At 39.7% G+C, this 15461-nt stretch overlaps 1 protein-coding gene across 1 annotated transcript in view; it reads left to right on the top strand.

Annotated features, from left to right (window-relative positions):
• The window catches only part of LOC136854164 (poly(A) RNA polymerase, mitochondrial-like), a 133890-nt gene that overhangs the window by 57820 nt on the left and 60609 nt on the right, over positions 1-15461 (top strand). The window contains exon 4 of the mRNA XM_067130435.1: positions 9945-10028. Within this exon, the coding sequence (XP_066986536.1) occupies positions 9945-10028 (84 nt within the window). The remainder of the gene's footprint in view (positions 1-9944; positions 10029-15461) is intronic.

Here is a 15461-nt window from a genome sequence, read left to right as displayed (position 1 = left end):
GGGATTACAGAGAAAAGAGGTTATCCTGTTGTTATATGGGGCTATCAAAAATGCAACTCACATGATACTTGAGATATATGATGAAATTATGTTTTGGGAATGAAATTTTAAGGGTCCCATGGTACGTGAGACTGGATGATGCTTGAGTATATATGGTTCATTTCATTTGTTGTAGTACTCATAATTTGATAAATTTGCCTTTTTTATTGTGTTCCTTAACCTGAGTTACACAAAGTATTACATCATTCAAATTGCTCTGTAGACTGGGAACTTTCAGTATGTTGTTTTTAAGAACATTATTTAGAAAGTTATCGTTCATCTTGTTTTATTATGGTCACTGATTTCTCATTTTGCCTTATCATGGAAAAAGAGAGTCTGAATGTGTATGTGTGTAAAACACCATGTGTTTACATGTATAGTATGTAGGGAATTTTCCAATTAATAATGCTACTTGAAAGTAATTCATATTTTCTTTATTCCTAGAATGAATGATTTTTCATTTCACCTCATGATATCACAGAAGCTTTACATACTTGTGTGTGAGTGTGCGTGTTTTTACATATCATGTGGCATTTCATCAGTGTTGAAGTCACTGTGTATCCATTTTTTTTTAGTTGACTCTTAGTATGATGATTACACACATCATAACAGTACACGAGAGTGTTTTAACACTGTTGATATTTCATCTCAGATATAATGTTCACTTGTTCATATATTCATACAAACCCTTCAGTCTTTACATTGGGGGTTTTCTCCTGTGCCAGCTGGAAACCGGTTATAAAAACTTAAAACATAATATGATCAAGGTGTGGCTGAGTAATACATAGTGTCATCCAGGGGTCAGCAAGTGGGTGGAGCCTCATCTTGCTCACCCCAAAGCATCCTCTGATGCATCAGTTTTCTCCTTAACCACCTTTAGTGCGGATATGCGCTGCTCATCTTCCTGCCATTTTGTTTGCAATTGGTTCTATATTTCTGTGTTTTTGAGTGGTGTATATTGTGTCTTTTTGTGTATATTTGCTTATGTATATCATGCAAACCCATGATATACCCATGCCTAGTGCTAAGAAGCATAGGAAGTGTTCTAGTATAGCTAACAGCCCTTGCTTCCATTATTTAGCCTCCTTTGAAACTGACACCCATGTAACTTGTAGCAGGTGTAGACTTCATGTTTGCAGTGTAAGTAGCCCCTGTTCTGAATGTCGCGATTGGTTCCTGAGCAATGGAGGTGTTTCGAGTTGAAGAAGAAGTACAAGAGGAAGGATGCTGCTCATCCATGGGAGCATTTCGACCCTTTGATGGAAACAGAGGACACCATTCCTTCTTGTTCCTTCTCTCCTTCCCCGAATCATCCTCTTGGTGCTTCTTCCTTGGAAGAATTTACCCCTTCCTGTTTGTCTGGTGCCTCATCAATAGATGTTTTTGAGAGGGGTTCGGGAGGTCTTATTGTTGAGTTGGTTGCTCCTTCTGAGAGGGTTAGGGAAAACTTTCCCCCTCTGAAGGAGGATGAGAGTCTTTTTGTGATTTAGTTCTAGGTACAGGTGTAGATATCGCTACTCACCGAGAGTACTGGTCGATTTTAGGCCTTCCCAGGGACCCTTGGTTGGGGGTACTACTTTCACATCTTATGGCCTCCCATCTATCCCCTTCAACTGCCAGGAACGTTTCGCCTTCTGTGTCATCGACTTCTACATGAATGGCTTCCACAGGTATCTCTATGACAACTGCTTGTGTGTCGACAGCCATTACATCTGCCTGTTTGTCTATGTCCATGAACCCCTTACCCTACGTTGTTCCATGTATGGCCATTCCGTCCCAGCTTCATGCGACCGGTCCTCTGTTGTCTACAGCTTCTGCTCTTCAGACTTTACTGGAGAGAGTTGCAGTCCTCAAAGAGACCAACCACTCCATTTCTGTTATGCCTCAGAAGAAACATCATAGATCTCCTCCAGATTCTCAGGATTCATCTTCCTCTTCGATTTGTGTGGTTCCGAGATGTTGGAAGAAAAGGGACTTCGCGATTTCTCCCTGTAAGAAGATTTGCAATCTCCATTGGGGAGGGGTGATTGCTCATCTCACAGCCATATTCCCACCTCCAAGGTTGTTATAGGTCCCTCCATGGCCGTTTCTATGACAGAGCTATGTGGCTGCTCGATCAAGGCCGTAACTTCTTCCCATCTTTGCAGAGTTGTAGAATCTCATATTTCCTTGTCTATGGTCAGGAACAGTAAAGCAACAGATCAAGCTTTGCCAGAAGTGATTATAATTCCTTCTCCCCATTGTGCAGAAGAAGTTACCAGACCACCGACCATAAGAAGGAAAGATGACAAGGTTCCCGTCAAGAAATCAAGCCTTGTACAGCCACGGACTCAGCCTCAGTCACATTCACATAGCTGTGATGTTTCTCCAACTACAACTTTTCATCCATGTCGTTCCTTGCCTGTCACACGGAAGTCACCCCACTGTTCTCGTGGACGTGACTCCTCTCCTGCAGACTTCATCCCATGTACGACCACAACAGCAGTCTCGGCCGCGCTCTTGTGTCTGCAACAAGTCTCCTTATTACAGAAGTCCCACAAGGCCACAACATCAGCTGCAGCAGCACTCATACAGCAGAGACTGTTCTCCGTGACGTTCACATGGTAAAGACCGTTCTCCATGACATTATAGTTCTGAACGTCCACACAAAAAATTCATCGAGCTGCATCTCCTCTAGATTTGTTTTCATCTAGGCCTACATCCCCAATTCCTTCCACCTCTCGTGGATTTAAGGGGTGTAAAGAGACCCCCTCTTCCCATCTTAAGAATGAGATCAGAAATTCTGATTCCCCAGACAATGCACTCCCAATAAGGTTATAAGCCCTGAATGTGCATACGCTCCAGAAGTGCTTCGGGACGAAGTGGAAGTTGATGATTCCCCGGATAGACCCAATAGGAACTCTAGGGGTTGAGATTTGGAAGATCCTCTGCCATTTGACCTTGATGCTAATGAACTGACCAAGACATATAGTGAAGTGGTGGAAGTGATTCATAAATACAATGATTGAGAAGAAAATGTGACCACCCCTTCAGAATGATCCTAGGGTCTTGAAAAGTTCCTAGGCACAAAGAAAGAAGCAAAGGCATTGGTAGGATTACCCCTGGCCTATCTTGCTGATTTTGCGTTAGAGCAAGTGGATACTCTCGTCTCTGGACAAGACAATTCACTTCGTTCTAGCAGATCTTTCAAGTTGCTTCCTCCTCCTTTTCATAGGCATAGACGTTTTTATGCCACTCCAAGAGTCGTCTTGCAACCAAGACAGCTTGATCCTGACATTGTTCGGTTGGGACCAAGGGATGAGTTTCGGGTGAAGAGTACCTCTTTTACTTTCCAAGAGGCAGCATTAATGGAGACGTCGGCCTCCTTAGCCTTACAAGCAATTTCTTGGTTCGACTTGTGCTCCACTGCAGTTGACAAGATATCATCTTCAGCCTTCACAATGGATACTAAGGTGTGTTCCTCCTCCTTTCTTCTTTTGCAATCCTGAGGGAAAACCTTTTTGTTTCTGACCCACTTAACAGCTAATATGTGGGCCAACTGGTTGCTGAAGAGAAGGGACCCCTCTATTTCCAGGGTCTCTAAATATAGTACATCACTCCCGAGTCTATGTCAGCCTTAAGGAACTGAACAACCCTGGAATCTTCTTCTCTCCTCCCAAAAGACCAGATTCAGACTGTGGTTGATGGGAGAAGAGCTGACAATAATGATCTTCTAGTCTTTCAAGCGGTCTCTAAGTCTTCGGTTCGTGAACTTTCCAATGTAGTCAGAGCAAGACAACAGACTTCTCAGAGGAAATCACAGGCTACGACAGGACCTCGTAGGGACCAACAACCATCTCCTAAAACCGCAGAGACCTCCTTTCAGCAATGCCCCTTTCATCCACGACCTTCTAGGAGCAGGAGAGGAAACAGAGGCAGAGCTAGAGGAGGGAAACGCTAGAGAGGTTGCCCCTCCCCATCCGCTGCCGTTGGTGTGGGGTGTGATGAGCCATTGGGCAACTTGGCAGCAACTAGGAGTGGAAGATTGTGTAGTAGATGTTCTTTGGGTAGGATATCTACTCCCTTTTGAGTTTCGTCCTCCCACTGATCATCCTCTCCTTCAGAGGACATACATTCCAGATTCACCAAAGGATCTGGCCCTCCAGAACAAAGTGAAGGAGATGATGGACAAGGGAGGTGTGGAAGTAGTGAAGGATCCTTCCATGGGTTTCTACAGTTGAGTTTTCTTGGTAGAGAGGGTATCAGGTGCCTGGAGACAGTTATGGATCTGTCAACTCCTAACTTTTTCATCAGGAAGACTGGTTTCAAAATGGAAACTCCCCGTATGGTTCTAACTGTCATCAAGCAGAAAGACTTAATGTTGACAATAGACCTGGAGGATGCCTACTTCCAGATCCCAGTTCACCAATCATATCGCAAATTCCTTCACTTCATTCTAGAAGAGACAGTTTATCAGTTCAAAGTTCTTTGTTCGGCCTCTTGACTGCCCTACAGGTGTTCACAAGAGTGTTTACTCTGGTGTCGACTTGGGCACATTCTCAAGGAATACATTCTCAAGGAATACGCATTCTCAAGATACCTTGACGACTGACTGGCCTTAGCAAGTTCTTGGGTGAAGTTGATTCAAGACAGAGACCTTCTTCTTCAATTCTGTTTCAGCTTAGGGATTGTGATCAGTTTAAAGAAGTTGAATCTTGTTCCCAGCCAAAGGACTCTTTACCTGGGTATGCTGATAGACACAGTCATATCAAGAGTCTTTCCTTCAAATCCAAGAATAGAGAAATTCAAGACAGTTGTGAAGTCATTCTTATAGAAATAGAAATAGCCAGTTCATCAGTGGCAAGTTATTCTAGGTCACCTGTCATCTTTGGAAAACTCGTCTTCATGGCTGACTTCACCTTTGCTCGTTGCAGTGGAGGTTGAAGGGGTTCTGGTCCCCAGTAAGGGGTTCTCCATACTTCCATGTTCCTCTATCACAAGAGGTGAGATGGGACTTGGCATGGTGGCTGGGCAGCAGGAACCTAACCATAGCAATGCCCCTTCATGCTTCTATTCCAGAGACTCTTTTCTTCTCAGACGCTTGGACCGAAGGTTGGGGCCTCAGATGGAAGATCTTCTGACCTCAGAAGTGTAGAATCAAGAAGAGAAACAACTTCACATTAACATCCTGGAACTGAAGGAGGCTTACTTAGCTCTTCAGGATTTTCAGGATCAGGTAACGGCATTCCTCTGTCTTGATATCAGACAGTACCATGGTGGTGGCTTATGTAAAAAAATGGGAGGCGATAGTCTCTCCATCTTCACAGTTTGACAGTTCAGTTACATCAGTGGGCAGTAGATCACTTGGTGGTTTTGTCAGCCGGGTACATTCCAGGCAAGAGGAACATAGTGGCAGACTAAGTTGAGTCGTCAGAATCAAGTCTTGGGAACAGAGTGGTCATTATACCAAGAAGCGGCGGAAAGACTGTTCTTTCTTTGGAGAAGGCCAATGTTGGATCTTTGCGCTACCTGTTTCAACAGGAAACAGGAAGTATTCTTCTCAGTTCCAGACCCTTAGGTAGCGGCAGAAGACACCTTCAACATCCTTGGGACAACCTGGATATTTACGCCTTTCAACCCTTTTGCCTGATTTATCAGGTGACCAACAGGGTAATGACCTCCCAGAACCTCAGAATGACTCTGGTGGCTCCCTTATGGCCACATGTCAAGTGGTACCCCAACCATCTAGCTTTGCTGACTGAAGCACTGGAGAGATTCCTCCTTGGCACAATCTTCTTTGCAAGCCCCTACATCAAGAGGTTACATCAGTCCGTCAAGTCCCTATCTCTTCAGAGTTGGAGACTATCCAATATCTCCTGCAAACAAGAGGCTTTTCTCGCAGGCCAGCATCAGAGATGTCTGGATATCTCGGGAAATCATCAACAGCTGTGTACCAGGGGAAGTGGGCAGTCTACTGTGATTGGTTTCGTCGACAGGGTATCTCTCCAATCAGAACTTATATTCAGCAAGTAGCTGACTTCCTCATTTTCCTACGTAGGGAGAAGCTTCTTTCTGTGTCAGCCATTCAGGGCTATAGGGCTGCTTTAGGACTAGTTCTTCCCTATGCTTTTACAAAGTTTTTAGCAGTCCTGTCCCCCTAAAGAACTCAGGTCTCCTAACTGGGGTTTGATGCTGGTTCTTAGCAGCCTTACTCGTGCCCCTTGTGAACCCTTACAGGGTTCATCAGATAGAGCTTTGACCCTCAAGACAATATTTTTACTTGCCTTAGCCTCAACCAAAAGAGTAGGGGAACATCATGACCTCTCTTTTTAGGTGAAACATTCAAGGGGCTGGAGTTCGGTAGCTTTTGAGTTTGTCCCAGAATTTGTGGCTAAGACTCAGAACCCAGCAGACCCTGATGACAGGTTCTAGTCCCTTTCAATTCCATCCCTTGGAGATTTCGTTGGTGGTGATCCTAGTGAAATACTTTTATGTCCAGTTAGGTGCTACACCACTATCTAAAAAGAACTCAATACCTCAGACATAAGTGTCAAAAGCTTTTTGTTAGTACTGGCCATAACAAGAAAGAAGTATCCTAGAATGCCATCTCCTTCTGGCTACAAGAGGTTATTAGAAGTGCATACAGTTCTTCTTCTAATGTACGTGACAACTCACTGCAACCGAGAGCTCACAATGTCAGAGGTTTCAGCTCCTCCATCGCTTCTAAAAAGAATCTATGAGTTCAAAGGGTTTTGAAAGCTGGTACATGGGATCATCAAACCACCTTTACCTCTTTCTACCTAAAGGACGTTGCACACAGGTCCTTGGACACTTTTTCCTTGGGTTCAGTGGTGGCTCCCCAAGTTGTTTAACTCATCCAGTGCCCCATGTGGGACAGGTTGTATCCAATCTAGATGTTGGTGTGAAAGAGATTGTGAATGCGGTGAATGGCTTACTTCCTTTCTCATTTTCTTTCTTCACTCCTGGCATGCAGCAGAGAGAACAACCTTCATTAGCTGGATCTGTCTAGATACAGGTGAGAGGGATGTCATTCTATTTCTCTTCATTTCACACAATGAACAAATCTTAGAAATAGAAGCAATGTCTATTTTCTCTCTATATGTGAGAGAAGTTTCTTCATAGATCAAGGTACCAATTGGTTGTTGTCTACAACAAATACAGATCCTCCTTTCCTTCTCGGTACATTGTAGAATGGAATTCCCATTGTGTCAAAAGCCCAAAGATGTCTGGCTGTTAGGGAAATTTTTTCCATTCAGTCAGAGGCATTTCATTCCTTCCTATGCTCCAACAATGGCCAGGAAGTGAGCCCAGGTAAGCCAGACCTCCAATCGGTCATAACTTACTTTTCCTCCCACCAATGAGTAGAATGAAAGGTTTGTATTCGTATAGGAACAAATCACAAATTTTTAATCAATTCGTATTTTTCCTGAGATACAAACCTGAGGTCTTTACATTAATGGCCCATCTCAGCCACCCCTCATTCAGTTTCCCTGGGCTGGAAGAACACTGATGCATCACAGGATCCTTTTGGGCGAGCAAGATGAGGCTCCGCCCACTTGTTGACCCTATTGGATGATGCTTGTATTATTCTCCGTCATACCTTGATCATATTACATTTTAATTTTTCATAACCGGTTTCCAGCTAGCGCAGGAGAAAATCCCCAATGTAGACTTTAGGTTTGTATGTTAGGAAAAACACAAATAGATTAAAAATTTGTGATGTTTACAGTGAAATATTAATTAATTAATATACTCTAATGCAAAATTTTTTATGAATTTTGTCATAGCTGCAAGCAGTCATAGATGTTAGCAACACAGTGATCTGTTTATAACTTGTCTCCCTTTCTCTCAACCGATAAGAATGAATGCGTGTGTGTGTATGTGAGTGAGTGAGTATAACATATACGCACACACTAGGGAATATCTAATGCATTTGAATCTCTTATGGGTTGCAAATTTTATTTTTCATCATTTATTCAGCGAAAATTATGACAGACCAGATAAAAAGAAAAAATGAGAAAATACAGTAAAAGTAAGAACGACAAGTGTAAAAAAAAAAAAGGTAGGAATGTTTGTTATAGACTTTATTATACATGGGACAAGTTGTTTTCTCTCTCTCTCTCTCTCTCTCTCTCTCTCTCTCTCTCTCGCTGTCACTTTTTCTGCCCTCCCACACTCTCCCAAAACCATTTTTTAGTCTCTTCATGAGTGTAAACAGCATAACCAACATTTCTGTAGACCTTACAGCATTGCCAACTGTTGGAGAGCAATTTCTTTTTAAGTTTTTTGAAATTTATATATGTTATGTATATCTTTAGTCCCTGGGGTCTGGTTGTGTCTGGATAATGTCAGTGTCCAGATGATGAGCATCCAAATCAAGAGATTACTGTATATAATATGTGTACCTTTATAGTGTGAATTGGGTGTATGTAATGGTTGATAAGAAAATGAAAAGAAAGCATAGTGACAAAATTACCCATAATTTGAACAAATTTCAACATACAAGTGTGATGCTAGTGCACTTCACATTTACCAGACTCCTATGTTATTTACAATGTCTGTGGAATCCATTTTTGGTGAACAGAACAGTACATATATATAGTATACATTTCATCGTTAGCCAGTTGTATGACAGTATTGTTCATAGTGTACAATTTACCGTAGAATAATGATTGCAACAAGCATGCAGTAAGACTACATATGGTAGAACTTGAATTATTGTACCATTCAGTTTTCATCGCATTGTCTCTTGTCAAATATCTTTCAGTGAGGTACCCTAGGAAAGCATTTTCAACACTTGTCAGATTGGAGATTTGATTTTTTGTGCTTGAAGGCAGTATCTCATGTAGCTAGAGGTACTGTGAGGAGGCATTACACCACCTCAGTGCCTGCAGGTGACCCTATGTTGACACTTCATTCACATCTATGTGATTATATTCTAACTTTTACAATTTAGTGGATAGATATGGGTGGACTGAGAAAGATGCAGTAAAGAGCACCATGCAGGTTGGGGTATTGCAAAAGATCAAGGGGTTATATTGTATTGTTATTTTGTTTTTATTAGTGTTTGATGCATGTACAGTACTACTTGATCTTGTATTTTGGTATAAGCTTCTTTTTATATCCTTATTTGTATTTTGGGTATTTCTGATAAGTGGTAGTTTTGAGAGGAAATGTATTGGCTCTGGCCTCAAGGTCAACCCATTTGGTAAGCATAGGCTTTCTGCTGAAATTGACTCTTATTCTCTCTGGTAGGTAATCATAAATTGAGTGCTTCCTGGTCTGATGCTAAACAGCAGGCCTCTCTGTTACAATAGACTTTATTGCCAGACTCATGCTGTAGGCAAGTCAAAGGATATTATGATGCCTTTACTACTCCAGTCATTAAGAATTCATAGGTGGGAATGACTTTCAGCTAACTGGCTGTACAACATGAGATAGTGCATAAAAAAAATGAGAGATTAGTGCTCAAGAAACAAAAATAATAGATTTTGTATTGATTATGAATGAGTGTTGTAAATATTTGTTAATCCTCTTGTAAGTTTAGTTAAAATCCCCAAAAATCATGCAAAAAGACTAAAAACTGTAGAGGCATCAGGTATGTTTCTGAACCTCCATGACTTATTTCCAATTTTGTACTTTCTCCAAGAAATATCATTAAGATAAAACAGTTACGTATTTCGGGATATTGTCAATAAAAATGGGATTCTTAAAATTGTGTATTTACTCCTTAATTGTATATACTAGACTGTTGAAACTGAGTGGTTGTGATAAGTGTTTAAAGCTGCTTACTCTTGTGAATTTAGGATTGTATTATTTTGTTTTATATGGGGAAATTCTTTTTAAGGTGTGTTATTTTAAATGCATATTTGTTTTCATGTTCACGTTTTTACTTTTTCACACAGGTATCAGAACAAATACAGGCAATGTACGACTACCAGAAATTAACAGAGCTTGGCTGGCGATTACGATTTTTTACTTGTAGGCAGGTTAGTTATTAATGGTTTTAGTTCATAGAGCAGCTGATTGGTAATTAAGTTCTACTATTGTAGAAGTAGCCCCAAGACTGATCAGATTCTTGGGGGTATCTGACCTTCACATAATGATAAAACATGTTAAATAACAAGCCCCTGTGATGTAGTTGAGCCACATACCCTAAAGCCAAATGTAACTTTATGAGATTTCTAGCCAGAGCTAATGTGCATTTTGCATTTAGCATTTAATTTAACCTAGCAAAAAACCACCGTCTATTGATGTGACAAAATCTAAGTAAATGATCTAAGTAAATGGGTATCTCATAAAAATTCTTTCTTCTCTGAATAAACTGCGTTGTCTGTTTATCTTAGATTACACATCTTCCTTCAGCTCTTGGAGTATGTGATTAATTACATAAAACAGACGTGTCAGGATCCATAATGCAAAGGATTCTGTTGCTAGCACTCATTTTGTCATTTTAACTGTTGGAGAGTTCCTTTCTATCATTTATATAGTCTTGTTCCTTCATGCTGAGGATTCTTTATTGCCAGTATTACATGGGTCTGGATTTTGATGTTGTTTCCCTATCGTTAGGCTTTATTTCCATTGCCATTTCTTGAAAAATAGTCTAGATATTAAATGAGGCGTCATTCAAGTTTCAGTCAATAGATATACTGTATCCTCTTACCATAATTCTTCAAAACTAATCAGCAGTTTTCTACAAAGTAAGTATAATTTTTTAATAGAAGAAGAAATTGAAGAAGAGCCAGAGCAAAAGTTTATGATAAAAAAAATGGCAGTGGCATATGCCTCAGTTGAACATGCAAAGAAACTTTTCAGTCAAATGGATGTGAATATGGAACGATTTGCTAAAGTTGAGAGAGCACTTCAAGACTCTATTGCATGTTACTGAGTAATTTATGACGAACAAAAAAAATGCACTGTGCGACTCCAGTGCCATTGCCTTCCCCCACTCCTTCCATCACATTTGAGCCTTGACCCCTCAGTAGTGTTCTTTGAATGAATTTGCTTTGAACAGTCATAATTGAGATATGCCATATATACTAAAGTTGTAAACACAGGTTGTTGTAATACACAAATACTGTGTATTACAAAGTGAGCAAACTTCATTTTCAGGAGATTGTACTACGCTGTGCTTTCAAACAAGATTACCAAACTTATGGCTTATGTAACAATTCATAACCATCTCTTATAATTAACAGCCACTTACCAAAGAACTGACATAAACAACATCGTTGAGTATGACGTAAACAAAAGAATTTGGAAACAGCTGTTTTGCATTTCAAGATATTTTACTTTAACATAAAGTACGTTAGTTTACCTTTATGTACCCATTTTACATGTATAGTATTCAAAAATTAAAATAATTTTATCATGACATACAATATGGTAATTTTATCATGACACACATTATGTTAACAGTTGATTAGAAGGTTGCTGTATAAAAGTACATTAGGTGATAAAACCATGGTAGGCATTGGATAAACACAGGTAGGTTACCTACCTACTGAAAAAGGAGGAGTTGTATTTTTTTTTCAAGGGTATTTTTATACAATATATTGCCTTACAAATACTGTATGGGGAAAAAAGGTAGATAATTGTCTTTTGCATAAAGTTTTCAGTTTAAAGTGTGATGGTTGTTGTTTATAAATGTACTGAGTGTTGACTGTTATGTGGTATTGACAAGGTTAGGTGAGGAAGGGTACAGAGTTGCCCTTGAACACCCCTAGATTTTTTTACTTGCCATTATCCGACAGACCCTTGACTCTATTAATCTGGATAATTGAAGGATCACTATAACCCTAAGTGTTTCAAGCTTTCACTTTTCCAATAAATGGAAAACATTGTGTGATGGGTGTCAGTATTGTGCACTTTATGAAACTGAACTTGTGCTGCAGTTGCTCTGAAAAATTAGTGTCTTGAATTGCTCCCTGTAAAAGAACTTTCCATCAGCACATGAAATAAGTAAATTATCAAGTGGTCATCTGGAATAGCATCACACATTCTGGATCCTCTCATCACAGACTCAAAGTTGGATGGGTGGACATTATTTATTTGTCTACACCAACCAATGTTGTTTGAAGTTCCAGATCGCCAAACTGCATGTAAGGTACTGGCTTGGTGAGAAACACAGATTTCAGTGATGGTGATGGGTACAAATCTCAAGTAGACCTTGTGGATTGTGCAGATTCAGTCACGCACTGATGACACAGCTTCCTGTGGTTTGGGTATTGAACTTGAAAAGTATTGAAAAGGGAAAAATTAATGTAAAAATTAATGACTATCTTAATTGTATAATGAGTACTTTGGATAATTAATATTAAAAAATTACAAAAGGGAATTAATGACCATATGAGTTTTTGTAAATATTGGCATTACACATAAATGTATGCCTTAACCTTTCATCGAGATACTCTCTTGTGTAAGTCACATGGCATCACCATAGAATATCCTTTGCTGGAACTGTGAGGGGTGAGAGGGCTGTCGAATTAGTTGAAAAGAAATTAAACTGGTTTAAATCTAAGTATCTCTATACTCATTCTCTCTTTATGACTTCAACTAGATTCATAATAGCTTTCTTCCATCTTATTAGCCCATTTATTTTACAGTTTATTTGATTAATATTTGATTATACAGTTTATTTGATTAATATTTGATGAACATTATTGTAAAACCTGTGAACATTTCCACGCTCATCAGTATTGCATAGATGAATTGGAGAAGGGATCATGGTTTGGAAGGGGTTTGCATTGTAAGCTAATTGTGAAAGTTGTGGCTGACAGCTGCCCCAAAGATGGGTTGGACCTCTTTAACAGAACTGTCCTCAAGTATTGGCTCAGAAATCTAGAGGGTTCTGATTCTCAGTTAGGACTTGACTTAAGTCCTAAAGCCCCTCGTTGCAGATAAAGAATGGTAATTCTGCATTCACCAAAAGTCAATGAAGTAACAAAAAAAAGGCCAAGAGTCAAGATTGAGAGGCTTGGAAGTGAAATTGCAAGGGACACAAAAGAGAGGAAAGCCTAAGAGAAAATGGAGAGATTGTATTTGCAAAGATATGAGACAGAGGAATAGATAGGATACAAGATAGAAACAACGGAAAAAAGCTCATATATGATAAAATTACCTGACTACTTCTGTATATACTGCAGAGTTGACCACATTAGTTAAGGCTGTGGGAACCTGTTTTAAGTAGTAAATGAAAATTCTTTGTCATATACAGTGACTAAGAGTGCATTAGAATCTAATAGATTAAGTTTCCATTCTTTAATAAAAAAAAAAACTCAAGATCTCCTCTAACCTTTCTTGTTTACACAAAACTTTATTTCTGCTTGGTTCCCTCTCATGTGGGGGTTTGTGGTAGTAAGGTAAAAAATAATGAAGTAAAAGGAGCCATTTTAAATAGTGATCACATATCAGAAGTGTCCCCCAGTCAGATTTGAAAAGACCAATTACATCATACATTTCAAGGAAGTAACAAGAAAGATGGCTGCCCTCCTCCCCACCTACTTGCCAATAATAAAAATAAAAAAAGAACATTAGGGATGATGTTAGCCACTTGCATACAAATTATAATAGCAACTGGGAGGTTTAAGCTGTTTGATCTCAATGCAGGATCAGGCATAACTACCTCACATACAACTATATTGCAAATGGTAGCAATGCGCCATTGTGTGACAAGATTCCCCGGGACTCCCAAACTGCAGATATAGTCTCCACCCAAGAAACGTATCATCAGTTACTTAAAACCAGTCTATCTAGGTCTCAGGCCTTTTTTTTTTTTTTACATCAAAAGCAAGACGAGGAATATCACAGAAGTTACAATGACAGTAGCATATCCAGGGGATCAGAGGTGAAACAACTAGGGATATTTATCACACATAGCAGTCACAGTTTACATCAAGACTTAGACCAAGAATCTGCAACTCTCCCGAGGTATGCTCCAGGAGGAAGCAGTTTGGTATTACAGTAGTTAGTCACAGCAGGGAAATCAAAGCCCTACTTTGAAAGGCTTGGTACAGCCAGATGCCTGTAAGCTCTTCAGGGTTGCAGGATACCTTTTGTTGATTTTCCTTACAAATCCCAACATGGTACCTTATGCCTTTCCATCTTTTGACAAGGTCCTGGGAGTTAGATGCTTACAGAGCTTAAATATCTTTTTTACCATGATTTAAGTGTCACTGCTGTGGCCAGAGAATGGTTTACTTGTCTTGTATGTTGGTGGACCATCCCTGGAAGAATTTCTGTTTTATAGGACTGCCTACACCTCCCTTATTTCCCTGGATTCTATGGAATCCTGTTTCAGTTCTTTTAGCTTGAAGGCTTTTAAGCTGAGATTCAAATGGTAGTGTTACTGTTGCCAGGTTTGCAGTTATCAAGGGGTTTTAGTCTAATTTTCCTCAGGTGGATGTTGAACAACAGGCACTGGATTTAGGTTCTTCAAGAGAGCTTGAAAGGATATTGTATTCTGCGAGTAGGCTTCACTGATTGTAGTTAGACCCCTAGGTGGTACTAATATCTTGTTAACCTCCCCAGTAGTCATGGATGCAGGTTTCTTGTTGGACTTTATCCAGAGGACGGGGTTCCTTTGATTTTATTTAATTTGAAATGGATCAACAAACCATGAATTTATACTATATCTAAGGAGTGGAATTCAATGGGCTGTTCTTTGCAGCGGTCTTTGTTTCAAGAACACAACACCTAGTAGCCTTGATCAGACCATTGAGCCATTTGCTTTCCTATCTCTCTCCATACATGACAATACAAGGAGGACCTTCATCCTTGACCTATCAGAGTAGTACATCTGCATCTTCAAGAAACTAAAGACTGCAGAATGGACACATCCGAGCTTCTCTTTTTATACAAGAAGTACAGACATACAAGACCTCATTGACTTGGATGTCTGTATTTTGCAAGTTTTGACTCTTCCCCACCTAATCAAAGTGATTTTTACCTCTATTATTTTAGGAAGATCATATGGTTCAACTTTATTGGGGATGTAACAAGTGGCCTGCATACTTTTCATCCTAACCTTTAATAGGAGCACTATGTGGTATCTGCTCCAGTTGGAGGTTGGTATTCATCTCCATTGTCCTTTTTTTTTTTTTTTTTTTACATCCTTCAAGGCATGGGCTATCTGAAATTATTTGCTCTACAATTTGATGGCTGTATTTATCTTTTGAATTTTTCGTAGAGTACCGGTGAACTTGGATCACAAACTTTAATTTGTTGTTAGTCTAAGGTTATCAGCCTTATAGTTTGTGTACCTTGAGTTTGCTTGCTTATTTAAATCCAAAAAACTCCGAGTGATCTTTGTCCCAATCAGCCACTTATAGGGTTTTTAGTAGCGCAGTCCTTCTCACCTAAATTGTGATTCCTGCATATTGTTTGTAATGGGTTTGTAGTGAAACAGAACTAATTTTTAGAAC

This window comes from Macrobrachium rosenbergii, chromosome 3 (genome assembly GCF_040412425.1).
Source record: "Macrobrachium rosenbergii isolate ZJJX-2024 chromosome 3, ASM4041242v1, whole genome shotgun sequence".
NCBI classification, from domain to species: Eukaryota; Metazoa; Arthropoda; class Malacostraca; order Decapoda; family Palaemonidae; genus Macrobrachium; species Macrobrachium rosenbergii.
This window is presented reverse-complemented; position numbering and strand designations above follow the sequence as displayed.